This window comes from Empidonax traillii, unplaced genomic scaffold (genome assembly GCF_003031625.1).
Source record: "Empidonax traillii isolate 1590-97213 ecotype Southwest subspecies unplaced genomic scaffold, ASM303162v1 scaffold10:size5872457, whole genome shotgun sequence".
NCBI lineage: Eukaryota > Metazoa > Chordata > Aves > Passeriformes > Tyrannidae > Empidonax > Empidonax traillii.
Genome location: NW_020955203.1, coordinates 3,681,309 through 3,705,254, shown reverse-complemented (window position 1 = coordinate 3,705,254; position 23,946 = coordinate 3,681,309). Strand labels below are relative to the sequence as shown.

Sequence of the window (23,946 nt, the reverse complement as noted above, 5' to 3'; positions counted from 1 at the left end):
TTTTTTTTTTTTTTTTTTTTTTTTTTTTTTTTTTTTTTTTTTTTTTTTTTTTTTTTTTTTTTTTTTTTTTTTAATTTTTGATCATATAAAAAGTCTAAAACTAAGCCTCATTCTTAATTTATGGGGTATGGATATGATTGCCAAGATTAGGAATTTTATCAGAACAAACAATTGTAAGGTAAGAAATGAAATCAGAATAATCCAATCAGCGAAAGCTGCTGAGAGCAATATTAAAGTTGGAGAGTTTTGTTTCTAGAAGGAGCCATAATATTAGAGGTCCTTGGCCTGTAATGATGAAGTAATGAAATTGAGTGCTGATGTTTCATAGAATCATAGAATTTTCAAATTTGGAAAAGATCTTTAAGATCACTGAGTCCAGCTATTCCCCAGCAGTGCCAAGACCACCACTAAAGCACCTATCCAAGTGCTACATCTACATGTCTTTTAAATTCCTCTAGGGATGGTGACTCTACCACTGCCCTGGAAAGCCTCTGCCAATGCTTGACAACCCTTTCAGTGAAAAATTTTTTTCTTAATATCGCATTTAAACCTCCTGTTCCCTCAGCCACATCTCTTCATAGCAAGCAGAGGCTTGTGGCAGGAGGACCACACTCTGCAGATACATCTTCCCAGGCCACTGTGCAGCCTGGGCATAGCTATTCTACTTCAGTTGGATTGATTCCACCAAGCTGAATTGATATGAGAAAATCTCTGTTTTAAATTTCCCTGTTGTTCCAGTGCAGACTGTCATCGCTGAAACATTTCCGAGTGTCGCTGTGCTAGGAAGCTCTTCCCGCTTTCCTTCCCCACTATTTTTCAGGAGCTGTCCATTCTAAGTGCCCTGGATTTAGCTGCTTGCCTTTGCAGATATCTTTGGATTTGTTGCCTCTCTACTACACAGCTCCAGAATAAATCAAGACCTAATCCAACTCCCATAGAAGTCAACAGCTGAAATAGCCTCTTTCTTCACAGAGGACTTAATGTTGCTCTCACTGAAGCTCACACTGAAATTCTGCTCTGAGTTTGGTGACTGAGGGTAAAAATCCAAAACACACGCTTATGCTGTCAATGGTGTGTGCTCTGATGTTGTTTTTTTTTTTTTAACCTGGGTTTTGTGTTAAATTAGAGATGGTGTTACAGCTTCTAAATCATGCAGTGGAAACCTCATTTCTCCGGGTGCCCTCACAGTCATAAATACTTCATCATCAACTTTGAATAATGACTTTAATCACTTCAGAAGATCAAGGAGCTAAAATTGTAATTCATCCCTATTTGGGAAACACAAGAAGTCAATAGAAAAACCAACTGAAGTTAATGTACTTTGTTATTGTGCTTGAGGATATGTTTCAACAAATATCTTCTCCTTTCCCTGCTGTACCTATACAGTAATTGAATGCTCCAACGTTGACCAAATTAATTAATAATAATTCATATAATTTGTTATTAACAATCTAGAGGTAAAAAATCCACATGAGATTTCATACCTGACACCAGACAAAAATCTTTGATATTTTAACTGGTAGATACAGTTTGAGGCACTAAAAATGTAGATGGTGCTTCAGGAATACATTTATGGTTCTCAAATTCCTGAAGTTAAAAAATATTCAGACAAAGTGAAAACCAGGAACATTTATAAACTATTTGTATGGCTCATCTAGTTGCTGATCTTTATCTTCTTGTGCATATAGCGAGACACTAATACATATAACAACTGCTCCTCCCAGGAAACAAACTGATGCTCCATAAACCCTGGATCCATATTTTACACATCTTCGTTTGTCCTTTTGTGCTCTTCCAATACTGTTTTTCCACCAAAAGGTACAAAAGGCTTTTTCTTAACGAATATGAGGGCCAGTGTAAGTAGCTAAGCTTCACTGAACTCACCACACCTGCTTTCACCACCCTCTACACCTGCTAGCTGGGGAACCTGTCTTTGCTCACCACAATCAACTTCAGACAGAATAAGGTTATGTTTTCCTCAGAGAGTTTCAAGAGCAGGTATTGCTGATGTAGCTCCTCATAGCTGTATTGCCATAAACAGACCTTTCTTGAGCAGTTCCTACCAAAAAAACCTCTTGTGCAGCGACAAAATGAACAAAAAATTGATGTTGTTTTTTCTTTTCAGTGCCACAGTGAATGTAGAAGAAGCTATCAGTAATTCCTTTGGTTAGTTATCAGTGATGCTTTTGGCTCTTTAGATGGAAGTGATCTCCTTAAACCGAAAGTTTTCTTTTTGCATCTACATTTCAACTAAAACAACAACAATAAAAAGGCAAATAAAACTGAACAGAGAGTAAATGTGAGATTGAGATCACATTTACAAAATTGAGGAAGTTTATTTTGCTAGCTTTTAACTCTCAAAACTCTCAAGGTGATCTACAATATGACCAGTAAAGTATATTGGAAGATCTCAGTGGAAACCAGATAGTTTGGACTTCCATGTTCACCCATATCCACAAGACATTTGTTGAGTAACTCTCCCTTGAAATTCAACCTTGTGCTTCTGTCCATTGAGTTTGGAAGTGGTGTTTGGGGAGGCAGTTCTGGGATTCCCCTTTTCTTATCCAAAGAGTCATAAAACTAATCTGTTTTTACATATATTTGATACAAACTGGCATAAGCTCTTTGATTTTGAGGAAACTTTGGGTGCAAATGAAAGGACGTTCAGACCTCAAGCTCTTTATTCTGTGTTCGGTTCCCTTCACAATTATTCTCAGAGACTGACAAACCCCAGCTGCTCCAACCATGCACAGATTCCTTCCACACAGAGTTGTAGAAACCCTCTATTCATTCCTTTGCACTTTATCACCCTTTCCTTTAACTTAAAAATATGTTGCTACTTCTGGAGCCCAAAAGTGTGCTTCTCATGGAGCACACACAGCAGTTCTCTCTCCTGCTGTATTTATAAACTGTTGATTGACGTAGGAGCTTTTATTCCTGCCGCAGCTTTCCTCTGTATGACACATTACCCAATCTCTCTGCTCAAACCTCACGCTGAACACTGAAAAAGCAGCAGAGTTACCTTTACTGAAATCCAATCTGAGATGACTCTGCGACTCTATTAAAAAAAGCAAAATTGTTTTCAGGCACAAAGCAGGCAAATCCACAGGAATACATATTTCTGTACCTGTCAGTGAGACAGTACATTTTGAGATTATTGCACCAATTTTTGTTTGCTAAAATGTGGGCTTTTTATGATAAACTCAGTGCACCAGTATATTTCCCAGGTGTGAGTCAGAGACTTGAAAAATTGGCCTTAAAATGTGATGGCATGCCATTTCAGGGAGATTTTCCTTTGTCTGGAGCTGTGTGCGCGTGAATTCATTTCCAGGCAGACACTTTTCAACCTGACAGCAACAGTGCGCTCAGTACTGGAATCCGTCTCTCAGATTGCTAGCAAATCACAGGACATGTTTATCCTGCCAACCTGCAGGACTATGATTCTTACCCCCTGCTTCAAGCTTTGAAGAGGAACCGTATTAGTCCCAAGAGCCCTTCAGATAAACACACTTTCTCAGACTAAACACTGTAGTCCGATGATTCACTCAGGCTGTTATCTGAGATCCTTCTGCTTATTATCTAAACGTGCTGCTCTAATCCCGAATCAATGGAAGTCAAATATCAAAGTACACTACTACAGCTTATCTCAAGGAAATGTAAGATGCCTTTTTGGCAGTAATTATGTCTTAATGGGCCTTTACAGCTCGTTCTTATGAGGGGAAAATAATTTTAGTGCACTTTCTGCTAGGTACTGTAGTGCGTAAATGAAATCCATTTTATTTTTAAAGCATAGGGGTAGTGAAGTAAGCAGAACCATTAACACAGTGTATTAAGTGAAGAACATTAGTTTTATCTTCTTTGTATGTTGTTGTTTTTTCACGGGCTGTTGATGACAAACTTAGAAAGTCAAAGCCTAGCACAGAAAATTACGTGGATTCTCAAGACAAATTGCTCTGTACTTTCTGGGAAGAACCAAAATCTCTCCCTTGACCCAGTCATTTTATTTGGCAATGGACAGAGCCTGAAGAAACACTTATTTGGCAGAGACACTGAATGAAAAAGAAAACAAAACCGTTACAATAAATCACAAATGAAATTGCAGACAGGGCACTAATTTCCTTCAAATTATGGGCAAAATATTCTTCAGTAGGAAAAGATCTAGGCATATATTGCAAAAAAAAAAAAAAAAAAAGAAGAAGGAACTGGCAACAACCAAGATTCCAAACTTCCTATCTTATCCCTGTCAATAAATGAATCATGATCCAATAAAGGGTGGATCAGTTTGTATTTCTAGGTCTGTATTCATCTTTCTGTGAAATAGGTGCAATAACACGTTGCAAGGAGCAAGGATTTAGGGTGAACATCAGCATTTACTGAGTCTGACAATACGTATTTCCTGTCCCTTGCTACCATTCCACTTAAAGAAAGTCAGTGGTAGGGGTTCAATATTGCAGGTGGAAGAACACATTCCTGTGTTTTCTGTTCTCTTTCTATAAAGTATTCTTTTTGATTTTTTTCTCAAAATATTTTCTCTCTCACTGTTCTTTGTCTAATTTAAAAACCTTAGACAAATATACAGTGATGTTGCTACTTGATTTATACTTTTTAATAAAATGAGAACATTTTAAAACAGAAAATATGTTATTATAAATTTTGATAAAAATAACAAAATCCAAACTTTTCCTTGTAGTATCTCCTTTTGGGTTTTTGCTGTTATTGTTGGGTTTTTCTTTGAGTTTTATTTTATAATTATAATTATTTATTTCTTTATTTGAGGTTTGAGTGTGAGGTTTTTTGTTTGTTTATTTTGTGCTGTACATTGCGGGGATAACACCTATGAAAACACATCCCATATGAGTAAACTTTATCCAGGTCCTCCTCAAAACTCTGATAATTAAATGTGCCTTTTCTTCCAGCATTAGAAACTATTCTGTGCTTTTTCTTTTCACTGTAGAATGTCACTGAAGCACTTTGAAGTGCCAGCAGACACTGGACATATTCTAAGTGTGTCTTGATTTTTTTGTGTATATACAACTATCCTAGATAATCTTGCTAGGAGTTCCATTTTACAGAGGTTTGCTATCAAAAGCTGCTTGTTGCAGAGCAGCTGTAAACAAACCAGGGACTCCAGTGGACAGAAAACTGTCTTCGACCTCTATCAGTTTTTACAAAACTCACATCATGAAGGTATTTCCGGGACTAAAAGGTTTGGGGCTTGCATGCTGAGAAAACAAGCACATACGATAGCACATCATGGTGCCTTTTCACCTGATCAAGTGACCAAGAGAAGGATCCTTTTCTGAACAGGGTGTTAGAGCTTCTCAGGAAATGTAGGTTGTCCCAAAGAACTGGAATTTTCTAAAAGTACCTTTTATGTTATTCTGTACCTGCTGGATTCTTTACCTAATACATTGAATGGTGGGGTCTCCAGACAAAGAGAATAGAAGCAAAAAGTTACACGGTGTTATCAAACCTTTAACTTTCAAAGCTGCATGAGAAGAACTGCTGGAAGCAGCTTTCTAAAAATGTTCTTCTATCACAGTACCAGGAGAGGAATGGGAAAACCTAAAACCAAAAGACGTCTTTGTAGCTGAAGTTTCAATATTTTTGCCCCAGAGCCCTGAAAGTGGAATTCACCACCATCCAAAAAAAAAAAAAACAAAACAAAACAAAACAAACAAAAAAAAAAACCCAAACCAATACAATCAAGCAAACAAAAAACTCCAACAAAACCAAACCAGCAAACAAAACCCCAAAACTGAAACAAAACCCCCAAAACAACAAACAAACACAAAACAAAACAAAACAAAACAAAAAAAAAGGAGAAAAGTAAAACGTCTTGAACTCCATTGTTTGTTACCTCACCTTTATACTATGAGAAATGTTATTGCAATATCCAGATTTTTCAAAAAGTAATTGAGGAACAAAGTGGGAATTCAATAAAATAGTGAAAATATGAAATATTTTCTTTTTTTTTTCTTTTCCCTCAAAGATAAATTTTGAGTATGCATTTTTCTCACTTCCACAGGAGAAAGTTTGCATAGCCTGTATAGATTTTGGTGCCTTCTTTCGTTTTGTGCCTAATGGATGAGGAAAATAGGTTGTTGCCATGGGTGTTCCAGATTGTTTTCAGAACTGTGGGATGATGTGATACAAAGCATGCCAGGGAACAATCTTTTCTTTTAAAAAGAGAAAAAAAAAAAAAAAAAACAAACAAACAAACTCAGAAAGCTTAGCAGTAACTACATTGACTGCACCTGTGTAAGAAATCAGTGAGCTGTCTGACTAACACCTGCAAGTAAGCTGAAGAAGTCAGGCTGCACTCTTTTGGACTAGCAGATGATCTTGGCCTTGTCTTGAAACTTGATGTGTCTTTTGACATATCTCAGAAACGACTGTGATCTTTTAGGATCACAGAATCATAGAATGCTTTGGGTGGGATGGGGCAGCCACAGCTTCTCTGGTAACCTGTGCCAGGGCCTCACCACCCTAACAGGGGAGAATCTCTTCCTAGTATCCAAACTAACCCTGCCTTCTGTCAGTTTAAAGTCATTTCTCCTTATCTTGTCACTCCAAGCCCCTATCCAAAGTTCCTCACCAGATCTCTTGGAGCCCCTTTAGGTGCTGGAAACTGCTTTACGGTCTCCCTGGAGCTTTTTCTTTCTCTACTGGATCTATTAATCTGAGATAACTCATGACTTACAGTTTTGGAACTCTGCCTTTGTCCTTACAGTTTTTTTCCTGAAGCAATGAAAATTATACCCCTGTTTTATAGGCATGCACAGAGGCTGTGGATCTGAAAATAAGGGTCTTCTCCCCCATCAGAAGTGAATTAGGTTTAGTTTAACTATTCCTGATTTACGTTAAGGCCAAGATATCATACTAATGGATATGGATTAAACCTTCAATGTGTTTTGAATTCAGGAAGTGATGCTAAACTCCTTAAAAAGTTTGACAGGGAAGAGTTGGTCCCACTGAAATCTCTTAGAGCTGGATAGCTGTGTGTCAGGTGAAGGGACCTTAGACATTTTGTGAACTGCTCGCTGTGAAGGTGACACACCATCCATGTCTCAGCACAGGCTCTGTTCCCACAAGTCCCTAGAATGTCACAGAGAGCAGTGATCCAGGACTACAGATAGATACCAAACCAATTACTATAACTGTGCACATAATGCTACCTGACCTTCTCAGCTGCTCCAGAAATATGTGTGCAAATAGAAAGAAAAAACTCAAAACATTGGGATCTCCTTTGTGCTGGAAGTCACAGGGACATGACAGCTCAGTCCTCTTGTGTCACAGAGTCACACTGGTTGCTGGTATTGTAAGCAATACAGAATCCATGCAGCCATAACACAAATACTTTGCATTCATTTTGGTGGTGATTTATGTAGTCCTCAGGGAACCCATCCCTCAGATAAACACTGAGCTAAATTTCAGTAGCAGAAATGTGTACACTATTGATTAAATGCTACAAAAGTCTAAAATAGACACTCTGCAGATTGTTTTCTTCTTCCTTTCCCTCCCCTCCCCTTTTTCAGTTCTTAGCTCAAATTATATCTCTGCTCATGAGTAGGACACCGGCGCGGGGAGGGAAGCACAGATGTGGAATTTTTAAGGTAAGCACACTTGTTATGGAAGCCATCATGAGAAAATAGATATGCAAGCCAGAATATCATTTGCAGTCATTTATCAGAGCAACGAGGTGTCTGACTCCATGGTCTCCTGGTTTACTTCTGCAAGGCTGCACAGGCCTCTCTGGGAAACGTGGGAAGTCTGTGATGCCCACGTAAGCTGACAAGAGCACGTCTGTCTGAATCCCTGGCAAGCCCTTGCTCACAGCTGCAGTCATTACCTCTTTACTAGTGGGTTGTTTGTCTCTTTTTTTTTTTTTTTCTTTTTTCCCTATCTCTGCTGCTTACTAAAATGTACTTGCCAAGCTGTTATTTTTTTTTCCCTTTAACTATTTATGACAATTTGTGACAAAAGGTGAAAACTGGCTTTTTCCTTTCTTGAATATCCATGAGAATGGGGGAAAAGTACTATGTGGTGCATGATAAACCAAATGCATTTGGGGGTTTTAGAGGCAGTTAACAATGAAGATTGCTTCAGTGCCTGCATTTAGGAGAAAATTACTAAGGTGTTTATCCCTAAGAGAGAGACTATTAGCATTAATAAGAAAGAGAAAGACAGTTCTCTAAGTTAGGGAGTGTAGCACCGAGGCATTTTCACTGGCACTGGGGAGAACTGATATGGTGATTCCACCCGTATTTTGAGGTGAATGAAAAGTAGATGTCATCTCCCAGGTGAGGGACTGTGTATTTTTGTTACTATATATGACAAACCATCTTGGCAAGGCAGGATTAATAAAGTTAACAAAACCACGGTTGCAGAAAACTGGTAAATATATTATCACCTGGAGGCAGGAGGGCAATTAGAGTGGGAACATTGGGAATCTCAGTGAAGAGAATCTGTACTGGGAAGGAGGGGCTGAGTGCCAGTGCATGTTATTTAGCAGTTCCTCAATAAGAAAGAAGGGTCACTGTGTGATGCTATATTTTGTAATCTTGAGTTATTTTTTTGGAAGATGCTCTCATCTGTCTTTTGTTTCCCTTGTTTATTTGTCTTTACTTATTTTTTTTCTTTCTATCAGGCTGGTGTAGTTCAATCTTCCTGCATAACCCAGCCATGATGATGCAGGACATGTGAATACAGAATAGTGAGTGCATATAAAATGCTTTGCAGTTAGTGAAGGGGCAGTGAAATAGTCATCCATCAGTGTTCAGGATGGGAAGGAACATCTACACCTGATTTTCATGAGACTTAATCCTGCAAGGTCTGTTACTGTGAGCACTACCAGAAATGATGGGAAGCAGTATCGCAGGTGAAAATAGAAGGGGAACCTGAATCTATAAGCCCACCTGTGGGAAATAACATGATTTCAGTAATGGTGGAAATAGATTGTCTCTAATAATGATTTAAAGTCAATAACTTGGTAACTTGTGTGAAAGGTGATAGTTTAGACATACCAGTTCAAAGTCTCAGACTCATTTGGATGAAGATGGGACTTGGACCATCATGAATTAACCCAATACATTAATTCAAAATAAGAAATTATCATATTTATTTTTAATTAATTTGTTTTTTATATTCAGGACTTTAGTTTTCATGAATTTGAAGTTTGAAAAGGTACTAACCAGTGGGAAGGAATCCATCTGTTTCCACACAAATATATTACTCTTCAGAAAGAATCCTTAAACTGAGGACTGGTGTGACACCATCTCCTCTCTGAGAGGGATGGAAGACCTGTTTCTAGAGTAAGCAGGTTCATGCTGAAGTACTTAAGTACTTCATGAGATGTACTACTCACTACTTCCATGAGATGGAAACTACTTTAGAAAGGTTTCAGCCAAAATTCTGTGAAAACTAGGGATGTAAATCTATGCTTGAATTTCATATTCAGTGTGTTTCTAATTGTGTTTCCTAAGTTGCCAACCATCCATTCAGTTGACTCACCAAGCTTGGACCACCTTCTTGCCCACAGGCAAGATCTTGATGTAAAGATCCCTATAAATCAGCCCACCTAGATGAGCTTACCTGGAAACCCTGGGAGTTAGGCAGCTAAAAAATAATGTTGTTATGTGTTACAGAAACGTATACCTATGTCTTCCAGTAAAGATCATCTGTTATGAATGTTCTCCTTCTTTTATTTCCCTTCCCAGGTAAATAAATTACTTAAACAGGGGGTTGCTGATTGTCTTCTAAAATACAGATTAATTTCAGGACCTGTCTTACCTTTTTTGCATGTTCATTGCCAGAGTTAAGAAAAGGCTACCGATTTTGTACAGTGTGGAGTTCATAATATTGCCTTGGAAGGCTGTCAGATTAGGTTCAGAAAGCCGTTAGTCTGCTGGGACCAAAGACTACATCTTTTTTTGTTATCTTCATACTGTTCCCATCATCAGTGACGTGCAGTTTGTCCCCGGTACAAATTCACAGAAGGAAAGGGATATTACTGTTTTATAACAGAAGCAAGGATTCTTTCCTGTAATTATAAGGCGTGAGACACTGACTGATCATTAATCAAGGGACTGATTGTAATAATAATCCACTTCCACTTCAGGCTTATGGGCTAATTCTCATTTATACTAATCCCATTTTGAACTGCTCCTGGATCATTACTACAGCGGGCAAAAAGGGTCATGAGAGGGGGATTTGATGTACAACCAGAAGAGTCTGGAGACTCAACACAGGGAAAATCAATCCCTGTCCTCCAGCATTTAATCCAGAGCCCCTGCATTTCCTTTGGTCTGTGTTGGAGCTGTTACTCAGCTCCCTTCCTCCCTCACAGTGATGTGGCAGATGGTTTAGGCTGGCACAAGTGGCTGAAGTACCACCTGCTGCAAATTTTTTGCTGTCTTTTGCTAGGTAACTCCTTTTGTTGTGGTTGTTTGCAGAGGAAGGCCGGAAATAGGAGAGAAAACAGAAGAGAGTGTGATGTTGATATTGTTTTGTGCTTTCTCGTTTTCTGTCTTGTCATTGCTGGGTATCTGTAGCTGGTGCAGGCTGGAATCCTAAGAGCAAAGGCAGCAGGTTTGGTGCTTTAGCTTCTGTGATGGATAAAGAGTATATTTATTATTTCCTGGTGTTACTTACCCATGCTGGGGGACAGCATTTCCCACTGCTGAGTGCTGTGAAGGGAAAAATCCTCTATTGGCTATAGGCATTAGATGCTATATTCTCTTGACCCTTTGAACTCCATTGGAAATTAAACAGCCTCGTAGAAGCCAAATGAAATATTTAAAATTAAGTGGAGGACAAGACTTATCATCCAAATGGATGAAGGATATGATGAGGCAGAGGCTACGGCTGGTACTGTGGATCTCAGAGGCTGGGATTGGTGCTTAGTCTCTATTGAGGTAGTGGGAGAGGTATGAAAGAAATTCACCCCTGATATCTTGATTACTCTCTGGAGCCGATCATCTCTCTCTACTGACTGTTGAGAGAGACTTGAAGACTAAATAAATCTATAATTCTGTAATGTAGAATAGGTGATTACCTCTTCAGGGTCAGAAACCAGATGAAACAAGGCCCATCCTCTGCATCAAAACTAGTACAGGTATCACTGTGATTATAGGATATATTATCCAGCTAACATCTTCTTTGGATGTTTTCTTATTTGAAACATAAATGCTGCAGATTTTTTGCTGCTTGATATTACAAATAAACTTTTAAAAACTACTTGCTTTTATACCTCCCCCCCAAAAAAACCTAAAAAATTTGTGAAAATCAAATAATGATCACAGCACTTCTCACCAGTGTACTTTCCTTTGCTAAATCTATTTCAAGTGGTAAAAGAAAAGCACATTTTATGACAAGCAGTGCCAGGTGGATGACATGTAATCCCAGTGAAGTCAACTATGACATTTGTTTGTGTAAGAGAATTTACTGAGAAAGATAAGGGAGGGTTGTACTTTTACTTTTAAAAAGATTTGCTGCTAAAAATTAATCATTGGTCATATTGCCAAAAGCTTTCAGGAGAGACAAGGAATTTTCAACCTATTTTAATGAAAAATTCTGATTTTTTTTTTAAAGTGAACAATGCAGAATTTTTTTTTAAGTGAACAATGCATATTTCTTTTATTGCCTTTACTTTGGCTTCTATCACTGTTTGAATTTTTTTTTCCCCTCCACTGAGTTTCCTGTGTCCTTTCTGTTCATTTTACCCTTGTTTGTTCATTGTGGTAGATGAACAATATCCTGCCTGTTTGCAGGAACATATCCCACTCCTCAAGTGTTCACTATAAATGTAAAAAAAACCCCCCACTTCATAATAAGAGTGACCCCTGTGGTAATCAGGGAGACAGTTTTGATTAAGAACATCTGTTAGCAGATTCCCGGTTCTAAAGTCAAGCAGAACATAAGACAAGAAGATATAGAAAGTGACATTCTTCAAACTGTGAGGCTGGCCTCCCTGGGGAGACTCTGACCTCTTCCAGATATACAAGCCAAGATCATAAAAAAAAGAACAGACATCAAAATATGTGGAATGTGTGTGTAGTTTGAAAAACATGACACCTTTGTTTCCAAGGTGTCGCAGCTTTAAATTTCTAAGCACCACACTTCTGTGGAGTGTGGAGAGGGACCGGACTTCTAAGCGCTGTGTCGTGTTTACTCCTCAAACACATCCCCACACAATGAAAAAGAAGGGATGGGTATGCTGACCCCCTCCTCATTGCCTTGTCTCTTTTTTTGTTTGTTTGTTTGTTTTGGTTAGGTTTTGGTTTTGTTTTGTTTTTCTCTTTTCCCGCTTTTATCCTTTTGGGGCTGACAAGATTTTCTGTTAGCAATGCATAACAGAGGTGTCTGGGAGAACTGGCTTCACTTTAGAGTTCTACTGGTATAAAATGGTGATGTGGAAGACATTGCTTCCAAATAACTTGTATTTCTACTTGAATAAAACCTTTTCTAGTCCAGCAACCTTTCTCCAGCATTGTTTACCAGAGAATATTTAGGTAACAGTAGAGAAACATGCTTGGCTTTGGGGAACTTTTCTAGAGTCTTTCTGTCAGCAAGGGTGGAGCTGTTCTAAGCTGAACATGAGATCCAGGCTGTTCTGTTTGGTAGCAACCCATAAACCATACCTAGATCTTCATAAAGATCCATGTATCTAAGCGTAGCCTGGCTTTGCTGCTCAATGTCTTTGTTTCTTTTTCTGGAGACATTTAGATACTGATCTTATTTGGAAAGGAGTCTCTACTGAAAAAAAAAAAAACAACCAAACAAACAAAAAACCAACAACACACAAGTGTTGTTTATGACAGCAGCATGAATTTTGAAATTTATCAATAGTATTGCTCTTTGAGAAAAGATTTCTCTTGCTCATTATGAAAAGTGCTGTAAAAGAGGATAAGATAAGACGATGAAAAGAGAGGTTAGATGTTTTCTCTTTGCTAAGTTGTTAGATTAAAAGCTAATAGAAAAAGAAAGCATACACAGAAAAATGAAATGTGGAAACAGGGTCAGTCTCCCAAGGATAGATATGGAAGTATTTCTTCTTAGCTGTGAATGGATTAGATTATGAAAGCCAAAGTGTTTCTGGAGTTGAACATTTTAAGAAGTTAAAAGGTAATGGGATAGGTTTCTATAGGTACACTGGCAACTCCACAAAGACCAGGAAAAATGTGGGGCTGCTACTGGAATGAGTGAGTATTCAGTGATGAGGAACGTGAGAAGTACTAACACATTTAAGACTCTCTCTGTCCCAGACAGAGAGGCAATCTCTGCTCTTATGCCTGCCAGGTCTTTATGCCTCCCAGGAAAGTTTAAGGAAGATACAGGACCTTGAGTAGAGGGGGATAAACAAGGGAGATGGGAGTCAACCTCTGTGTGTGTGTGAGCAGCTCAATACAGCAGGATGAGACACACCCAAAGCACGTCGAGGGAGCTGCTCTGTGTTATTGCGAGGCTAGTCTGGTACCTTTGTAAAATTGTGTGAGATCCCTGGTAACTGATGAAAGGCAAATGGGACAACTATTCAGGAGCAGCCTAATCATCGAGAGATTTACTTGCCAGCTTTCTTCAACAACAGGTAGACATATACAGTCCTATGAGGATTAGCAGTAGTTTTTTTGCTGCACTCAATTATAAAGGGAAAAGGAAAAAGTTATGATGACTTCCTTCAACTTTTAGAAAAGTTTTGTTTTGTTTCTATCCAGACTTGATGCTTGTTCTCAAGTAACAACACATCTCCTAAGAAGAATAATGATTTTTGTTTCAGAAGGTTTTTTACCACACTTTTCAGTTAAGTCTTAGTCATAATACACAAGAGAGTATTAGAGACTGATGTCAAGCTGCAAAGTGCTGTAAGCATGACAAATCTTCACTTTAATTCTCAGAATTGATTTCCTTTTGAGGGGGTGTGATTTCCTTCTGTCTCTTCCCTTTGGCATTTACTGACTTGGGAATGTTTCATATTTTTCCCTTATTGAGTAGAAATTGATATCCAGTACAATTTCTGAATAATTTTTAAAAGATCCCTTGTGCATCAGGAAATAATTAAAGAAGATATTAGTGTGCCAGCTGCCCAGATACACTGTTACTTATTTCATGAAAGAACCAGGCAAAATATAAAAATAAAACAACTGAACAATTTGTAAAACCTTGGGGTCTGTTTCTATCTACCCCTGAACATTCAAAAACTCCAGATGAACTTGGGTTTTGTTTTTTCTTGCTGTAATGAAATAGGAAAAAATGTGAAATATAGAGTAGGACTTAAGATAAAAATGAACAAAAGTATTTAATTGCATCTTAGTCTTTTGTCTTGTATATACAATATGCATAGAGTGTTACAAGGGTTATAGTATGTTTATTGGTAATTGTATTTATTCTTTCACTTGTTATATATCATTATGTTGAGGCTCCTGGCGAACAGAGGAAAAATCCACTTCTTTTGAAATCAAATAAAAGGCTTGTTTATGTTTGACCTTAGAGTCCTTGACTCTGTACTGAGCAATCATGCCAAGGGGAAAAAGCTGAGAAGTAAAAGTCAACATCAAAAAATTGGAATGGAAATGACTATCTGAGCTAACAACAGAAAGCCAAGTGGATGTCCCCAATCCATTTTGCTCAGAATACTTAATGCCTCTGAAAAAGGATCACTGCAAACATGACACTAAAGCATTTTGTCTGTTTAGTCTCATATATCAGCAGCAATAATATGTCATAATAAAAAATTGCATAGGTAAATTCATTCATGTCCTTAAAGCCTTAACTATGCCCAGGCATGAACTGGAATGTGTGGGTAAATGACTCTGACTCAAGAGTGGCAGTCTCTAGAAGCTGAGGACTTTGTCCCCTTGGAATGATTCACTGTGTAAAATTAGGAACCCAGGGTCTCCTGTCAGTCAAGGAAAGCCATTAAGTATCCCCGGGGAGTGATCCTGGGACTGCTCGTGCTGCAGAACGTCACTTACTGTGAGTAACTTACACAGGGATATGTGACCTAATTCCTTCTCAGTTTGCCATAAATGGCAATAAAGGAGTGTACAAAGTTCTGAGCACTTCCTAGAGGTGGATCACCTCACTTAAACGGAGCTCATTCTCTGTAAAAGGCTGTACAGAGCAGGCATGCAGTGCTACAGCAGTTGATTTATGAAACCTCTAACACAAAAATGCAGGTCACCTGTGCTGGGCTTTAGGTTTCACATGAAAACATGTACTTTTAGCTAAAACCTCAATTCAGTTGTACCAAATGCTCTAAAAATAAATAGCAGATACAAAAAAAAAATAGGTAATTAGATAACTAAAGAGATAACTATTTTTTCATCAGCAGAAGCAATCTGTAGTCCACTAATTGCATTGAATAACTCACCGTTTGCTAAAACAAGAGCTCAAGTAGTTGACTGCAGCTACACAGACAATTAAATTCAGGAGCCTAATCCACAGGTTTAACTTCATAGAAGGTTTCCATTGTCTGCTAAGCTTGAAGGGATCCTGGTCTAGTTCAGTTCTTGGTGCAGAACCGTTTTGGGTGACTGATGCAAAGAGGAGAAAATCAGGGGCACGAGGGATGGGGGCTGCAGCAAGACTTTGTTCTGGTGTAAAAGTTTGGAATCTGAGAGCAAGTTATGGAGTCAGTGAATGTGTTTTGTCATTAAAACTCCCTACCCTTAACTTGGAGACTGAGTATGATGTCATGTTTGGCATTACATTGTTTATTAATCTAATGGCTATCTAATGTACATGGTAGGGAAAGACCTGGAAACAAAGTTGCACCTCCATTCAGTGTCTTGTACACTGAATACTTTCTGTTTGACCCCTTCAGTGTTTCTGCCCACCACTGCCCTACTGCTTGCATATGCAATTTCAGAAGGGTAGGCTAGAGTATGACCTGATCCAGTCTGTACTGTAGTTTGGTGGTCAATAAACTCTCCTGGGATGCCAGTGGTCTTAAATGAGAGATTCTGAAATTCTGAGTAAGTCTCAAGGCAGAATCCTACCCTTAAATTTCCTATTTGTCTGCCATTTTGAAGCTTAGTTCGATGAACTTTTTCCTGTAGCAGGTGAAATATTTTGAATGATATATAAAGCCCTTGGGTAAAAGACACATCATAAATAAATGATAATGGTCAACATGAAAGTCTATTCACAGGAAGTATTGTCAGTCAACATGAATGACTATTGAGAGAGATTTAAGGTTGAGACTTTTAAAAGAACATAAGCAATCTATTTCCCTTTAATTTTCAGCAAAGACTGAGGATATATATTTGTAACCTAAAATGTTTCAAAAATCCTAGCATAAATTCTCAATAGAGTAAAAAATACAGGATTTGATATTGCATCCTGCTGCTCATAGAAATGGTCTGATGTTGATATGTGTATCCTTTTTTTTATCAGACCTCCCTGCATCTTAATATCTCTGGAGAACTGATTCTGTCAGGAGGATTCCGATCCTGACCGACTGTTGCCATGGTGTTGGGTTATTCTGGGCTGTGATCAAGAAAAGCAAACAAACTTGAGAAAGAAACTGGCTTTAAAACATATTCTCAAGCCACAGTTCCTGAGACCATTTTTTGAAAACTAAATCTTCATTTTTGTACAATGTGGCAGATGTTAAGTACTTCTGAAAAAAAAAAAAAAAAAAAAAGTGTACCAGTAACCAGAAGTGTTGCTGTGACAATAAATACATACATGAAAAGAGAAAAATGCAGGAGTAGAAAATTGGGCCAATTCTCTCACTATTTGAAATTGTTCATTCTCATTTAATGGAATCACCCCACACTGAACTGAAACCTTCAGGTTTTCTGAGAGCCTTTAAAAGAGCAGAACTTTTTGCAAATTGTACTCCTATTTTCCTAGGCACTCTTCCAAAGCTGGTGGGAGACAATGAATACTTTTTTGATATTACTGAGCTTTTGAATTGAGGGCATAAGAAGGAATTTGTACCTCTCTCATCCCTAGATGGTAATATAGCTTTCCTATTACACCTGTTAATACTCATTCAAATGCAGGTCATCTCTTTGTACTGGCAGTACTGCAGAATGTTCTAGTAATACATGAGGCAGTATTTTCTGTGTGCAAAATAAGTTCATATTCTTAGAGGACAGCTTTCCCTTGATAGGAAAAGGAGAAAAAAAAAAGTCCTCAGAGAAATTCTTATTATTGGGGTCGATGAACCAAGAAGGATGCACAAGTCCCAGCAAGCAGCATTTAAAAGAGTAAAAAACAAGCAGTATGAAATTATGTGGGGAATTGGGGAAGTTTTCAGCAAGTTTGTTATTTACAGATGGATAATTTTGTTTGCCAAATTAGTAAGCGTGTTCTCCCTATTCCACAGGCAGAATTCACAGCCATGAGAGACCAATACATGCGAGGTGGAGAAGGCTTCATTATCTGCTACTCCATCACAGACCGTCAATCCTTCCAAGAAGCTGCTGAGTTTAAGGAACTCATTTATCGTGTCCGGCACACCTATGACATCCCTGTGGTTCTGGTGGGAAACAAAATAGATCTTGAGGAGTTCAGGCAGGTAAGTGACTTCTCCAGTGGTTTTGGCTTGGTTTTCCTTGCCTACCTCAGGGGTTTCTGAAGCATATGTTGTACAGTACTACTGAGAATTATTAGTACAAGATGAAGTTTAATCAAAGACCAGAAAACTAGGACTCGTAATAAATTAAGGTGTTTGTGGTGCTTTTCACTCATATGTTGTGGAACTTAAAGTAGCCTTGGCAAATCACATACAAACCTTCTTTGTTTTCACTTGAAAATCTTTTTCGATTTTTGTTGGAAGTTATATATATGTATTCAACATTCAGTCAGGACTTTTAAGGCAAAAATCTCCTAGTTTTTTGGAAGTTAGCAGACATTAAAGATCTTTATTTTTTTTCCCCTAAGCATACTAGATTTAATTAATGGCTTCTCAAGATCACACTGGAAAAAAAAATTAGTTAAAATAAAAGAGTATATATGAGATTATCTTTGCCAGGAGATCCATTGACTATGTTGTTGGAGTGTCCAGGTAAGATGGGGACTTGAATTCATTCTGATTTGTATACAAGATTTCAGGTAATATACCCATAGAGTATCATATTTCTTTGACTACAAGGGCAATGACCATGGCTCTCTCAATACCTTTAATAATCCTTGCTCACCCTTTTCCTTTTACTCCCTCTGTACTTTGTAGCTTGCTGTCTATATTGATGTGTGTGTGTGCAAGGGAGTGAGTTAGGGACAGACCATGTTAGAATGGCTTGATTGTGACCTGGTACTGAATGGAAAATACCCTTAATCCTAAGCAGAAGCTTTGAAAAGGATGGGAAAAAAAAAAATCACTATATGGAAATCTTAAGATGCTCCTACTATACACTACTATGATTGTTTTCAGATGCCTGACTCCTATGCAGACATATGTAACAGTTAAATAAAATGGTGTTTTTCGGTTCATTAACATCTGTGCTCACACGATTCTGTCTACCCTTTTCCACTTATCCTGTCACTCTTCTCCCCATTTCTTTGTCTTCTTTCTTCTACCTGAAGGCAGAAAATCTAAGGCAGCATCAAACCTGAAATTAGTTCTAAAGATCTGATTATGTACATTTAAAACTTCACATATGTTTTCCAGATCATTGACTTCCTCCCTAAATCGGGCTGTGACAAAACCCTAATGGTGACAATCCAGTTGCAGTTTGATGCACAGCTTGAGGCTTCAAATAGCAGTGCCTTGTGCTTATATACCAGTCTGGGAGGGATGTAGATTCAGTTGTTCTGCTGAGAAAACAGGACACTGTCCCTGACCCTACCAGAAATGGGATAGGACTGGTTATCTACAGTTTTTGATAGATGAGGTTTTCTGGAATACTTTATTCACTAAGTGATATAAAGATACTCTTCCACTTCTTTCTGACCTTACTTTTTGTTGGACTTTTGTATTTTAATCACTGTCAATGAATATAAAAGTATATGTGCCTGATTTAAATACTTTTACATGCTCCTTGATGATCATGTCTGGTCTCACAAACATGAAAATTTGTGTGCACGAATGTCTGGATTGGATTTGACCATTCGAGCTTAAAGCCCATGGAGGGGGGGACTTTGGGAGTGATATTAGAAATTATGACTGTGAGATGCGACAGGCACAACAAAAGCTCCTCTATGAGATCACCACTGAAGATCCTGCCTGAATGTGCAAACAAGGGTATTCAAAATTGCTGCCCTACATTTTTTAAACCTTCCAATGAGACAGGAATTAGGTGTTCAAAATGTTTTTCCCCATAAGCCCTCTAAAACCGATAGAGTTCAGCAATGTTAGAAGGGCTTTCTCAAGTATACTTCAATTCAGACTTTGACCCTTAAATCCAAGACCAGTAAGATAATACAAAGTAGATCTGCTCATTTGAACAAAGCGCTTGAATATGGCTATGTGTCCATAAACAGGTGGTATGAACCAACCAGAACAGAGCTGTAGAACAAAACAGTTTGTTCTGCAGTCCACGCCTTGGGAATTTCTTTTTAACTTTGGACTTTCTCTACTCAAGGTCTGTTATCTCCATAATTAGCTGGTGCTGAGGTCAATCAGTAGTTCTCCTGGAGCGTGACTTCTCCTCTCCTTGACTTAAAGTTCATCCATTTTCGGTCATGTTCTCAGAGATCACTCCACAATTCAAAGCAAATCATGGTTAAGTGGAGGTGATGAGGGGATACTGCTCAGATTACCTTCCTGACCCTAACTAAGTCACCAGTGTGTGGCAGGACACCTCTGTGCCCAACTTTAAGCATACATTAATGGACTGCAGCATCACACTTTGTCAAAAGTGGGACATCAGGCTGTGCTGTGTGTTTAACAAACACTGGAATAAGTTATGTGTATGCTCACTTGTTAGGTTAAGAAATATCTAAGTAACTTGATGAACTGTGGGAAGGCAGATTGAAAGGGATCTTTTCAAGGTAGTAATGGCTTTCACTGTAGTAATGGCTTCATTAAAAGCATTTGGATGGACAAGAGTGAAAGCCAACTAACTCTGGGGTGACAAACAGCAATGAGCTGATGATGTAGGGCATTAACATATCAATGAACAAACAGTGAGGTTTGTTCACAAACATACCAAATTCAAACTGAAAAATAATAGGTGTCAGAAAGCAATCAGCCAGATTGGAATTTGACCAGGGCACCATGACTAGTATTGTTGCTTTGTTTAATGACATTTTTCTCCTATGAATTTCATTAAAACCACTGTAATGTTATTCATGTTATTTCAAAACATAACATTAAGTTCAATATTCCCAGACATCATTTCCATTTAATGACAATTCTGCTACAATCAGACAGGCTGTAGTACCTTGGCCAGACAAAGCTCCCGTTTGAAATGTGATCCCCTACACAGTACAGTTAATGATATATGTTGCTTGCCTAAAATCTATCAATAGGACTACAAGAGCAAAACTAATCTACAATTAAAATTATGTCTTTGGAGAAACACCACTGAAAAACAAAACCAACAAACTTATTATTTTTAGATAATATTTTTATTTTATGATGGCTTCAGTGAAATGATAGTCTTTACATATGCCTGCGATATTTAATGTCTTAAGAAATGGGTTTACCTCCTTCTTAAAATAAGTTTTAGTTACATTCATCAGCCTAAAGAATAAACACTTTCAACTGTCTCTGTAAAACATGAGGGAAAAATTGTGCAAAAAAAAAAAAGACTAATCCATTATTGTGATGAGTACATCTTGTCTGGTGACAAGGCTCCCTCCATCTCCCATTCCCTTCCACTGTTCCACAGCTGCATCCAGGCCTGTCTCATCTTGTTTTGTTTTGTGTCCAGAGATTCAACAGGAAAGTGAATAGACTGGAATGGTTAAGGTGTTCCCAGAGTCATGGAATGGTTTGTATTGAAAGGGACCTTACAGCTCATCTCTTTCCAACCCCTCTGCCATGGGCAGGGACACCTTCCACTAGATCAGGTTGCTCCAAAGTCCCATCCAACCTGACCCTGAACCTTTGTCTGGGTCCATTACTTGATTTTCAGCCATTGCTCTAAGCAGTATTTAAGTTTCATATGTATTTTACTCCATAGTGGATTGATGTTAAAAAAAAAAAAAAAAAGAACTAAGCGCTCAATTGGATAACATTTTTATTACAGTTTTTCAAACAGCAAAATCATTACATTAATAAAGGTATACTTGTATGTCTTTTAATATCATCAGATTTTCAGAAACATGTAGGACCAGCTGTTTGAAAGTATTACTGATACTTTCACTTTAGGTAAGCCTTGTCACTTTACTCCAGTTGAGCACTGGGTTCTTACTGTACACATTTAAAATGTGTACAGTAGATAAATATCTAATCAGAACACATTCATCTTTAAAAAATACTTTAAAAATCTGATTGCATTTGATCTTATGTCATACTAATCCTAAATTGCAACTTTATATTAAAATATTTTGTAGGTAGGACCTGTGGTATTACTGAAATATTATTTAAAAAATATCCATAAGACTTTGTCTACAGATCATTGCAACATATCAGGAATTGTAGAATCATAGAATCAGCAGGGTTGGAAAGGACCTCTGAGATCATCAAGTCCAACCCTTGATCTACTACCACCACAAATATTAATTACTTTGAGTAATTCAGAGGGCAACTAAGTACACCATCTCCTTTGAATAATGGGCTGTGGGTCTGAGCTGTAAAACATACTTTCTAGCAGCTTTTTCAAAGTTTTAATGTGAATGTTAGAACCCCTTTTGGAAATTCTACCCACGTAGAAATATCATAGTCATCATGGAGCGGTTTTTCCTCAATAGTTTTTTGTTTGGCCTCAGAGGAATAAGCTGTGGGCTCAGTTGAGTCCATGGATGTCTGGACATGCTGATGTCCATTCAGCCCAAGGTTAGGAGGGCAGCTCATGCTTCTTACAGCTACTGGCCTCTCTGGGAAGCCTGTCATCAAAGCTGTTAGTTTGTCCAGTACAGTCTTGGTCTTAAAAAGAATTATGTACTTTTTTACCCTTCCACACATGAGCTGTCTTTTTCACTTCAAGCAAAAATCTGAGAGGAGCAGCAGAAACCCTTCTGAAAGCATTTCCCTCTACACCCATCTCTTTCAGAAGGAAGTACAACATCAACATGAAATTTGTCTTTTCCATCCAGAGCTGTAGTGACAGGACGAGAGGCAATGCCCTCAAACTGCAAGAGGGTAGGTTTAGATTATCTATTAGTAAGAAAATCCTTACTATGAGGATGGTGAGGCCCTGGCACAGGCTACCCAGAGAATCTGTGGCTGTCCAATCCCTGGAAGTGTCCAGGGCCAGGTTGGACAGGGCTTGGAGCAACTTGGGATAGTGGAAGGTGTCCTTGCCCATGACAAAGGGTGGATAGAGATGATCTTTAAGGTCCCTTTGAACCCGAATCATTCTGTACTTCTCTGATTCTCAGATTTAACAGGGCAAATGTATTACTTTAAGTGCAAAGGCTTCATTAGATTTTTTTTTTCCCCTAAGGTTTTATTATACCATAAGATAATTTTCAAACTAGGATTAGAGTGGTTCAGTACATTTTCAAGATCAGAGCCAGCTGGCCACAGAAGATTCTCCCTTCAGTGAGGTTTTACTCTGGAATTTGCTCAAGATAAGCTGACTGGTTATCAGACACTGTGAGCATCAACCTTAAGATTTCTCATTTTGACAGTTGCTCTATTTTCAAGCTTCTCAAACCTTGAAATATCTGTTGAGTCTGAGACAGTTAATGTTTGTTATTTTGTTTTTGTTTATGTTTTGGGGGGGGTTGTTTGGTTTTGTTTGTTTGTTTGTTTGGGGTTTTTTTTGTTTTGTTTTTTAACTTGGTTTGGTCTCCTATTCTGTGTGAATAACTGCTCAGTGTATATCAAATATTGTCAGTCTGTACCTTCTGGTAACTGGTTGAGACACTGAAAACACTTAAAGAATGTGATACTATATTTTATTTTTGTGTTTTTCAGTGCATGACTATGAAGCACTGTTTACTAGATACTGTCTTACTCATATTATGAATCATAAAATTGCAGTATTCTGAATTTCTTTCCTTACCATCAGACTGAAATTCTTTGCTTTTGGCATTTTCTCTTAAAGACATTCAGGTGGAAGGGTCTGTACTGAAGACTCTTTTTTCCCATTATTCAGGCCAGTGGCCTACACAGGAAATGAAAGGCTTCATTTCTTCTTCTGAACTTTTTTACTGCAAGTCAAGGGAGATGCATTTTCTACTGTTTATTGACAAAGAACAGTATACATTTGGGTTAACTATACACATTGTAAAGTGATTAGATTAAATGGCTTGGCCAGATTCTCTATAAAATCCATGCAGGAAACCAGGATTTATCACATATCATGGAAACAAATCGTAAAATTAGATGTATCTGCCTGTGAAGATGTCTGTTTTGCTGCTGACAGAGGAGGGAAGCCCAGACAACTATCTTCCTGGTCTTTTTACAGTGGTGCTTGGGTGAGCTGAAAACTAGCAAAATTGTTTCTGACATCTCTTCAGCTGAGAATCTGAACTTAATGATTCATCCTGTTATTGCTGCTGTTAACTACAGACTAGAGTTCTGAACCATGCGCTCGTTTTGTCTTTGCTTTTGAATGAATAGAACCTAATAAATTTTCATTCTTAGGTAGTGCTCCCTTCTGAAAATAGTATGAGCTGTGATCTTAAAATATTTCAGATGTATTCAGGCCAACTTACCCTAGATAACTGCTACAAAAAGCACAATGGGAATGGAAATCTACTGAAAACAAATCTAGAGCAGAATATGGCACAGAAGAGCAAATTCTTCAAAACTATTTCATATCCAGAGAAGGAGAGCTGGGGAAAGGTCTGAATAACAAGTGGGATGAGGAGCAGCTGAGGGAGGTGGGGAGACTCATTTTGGAGAAAAGGAGGCTTGGCGGGGACTTTCTCACTTTTTGC

General features: G+C 38.1%; 1 protein-coding gene across 1 annotated transcript in view; it reads left to right on the top strand.

The window, feature by feature from the left end:
• The window catches only part of RIT2 (Ras like without CAAX 2), a 169,970-nt gene that overhangs the window by 69,012 nt on the left and 77,012 nt on the right, over nucleotides 1-23,946 (top strand). The window contains exon 4 of the mRNA XM_027885409.1: nucleotides 17,336-17,527. Within this exon, the coding sequence (XP_027741210.1) occupies nucleotides 17,336-17,527 (192 nt within the window). The remainder of the gene's footprint in view (nucleotides 1-17,335; nucleotides 17,528-23,946) is intronic.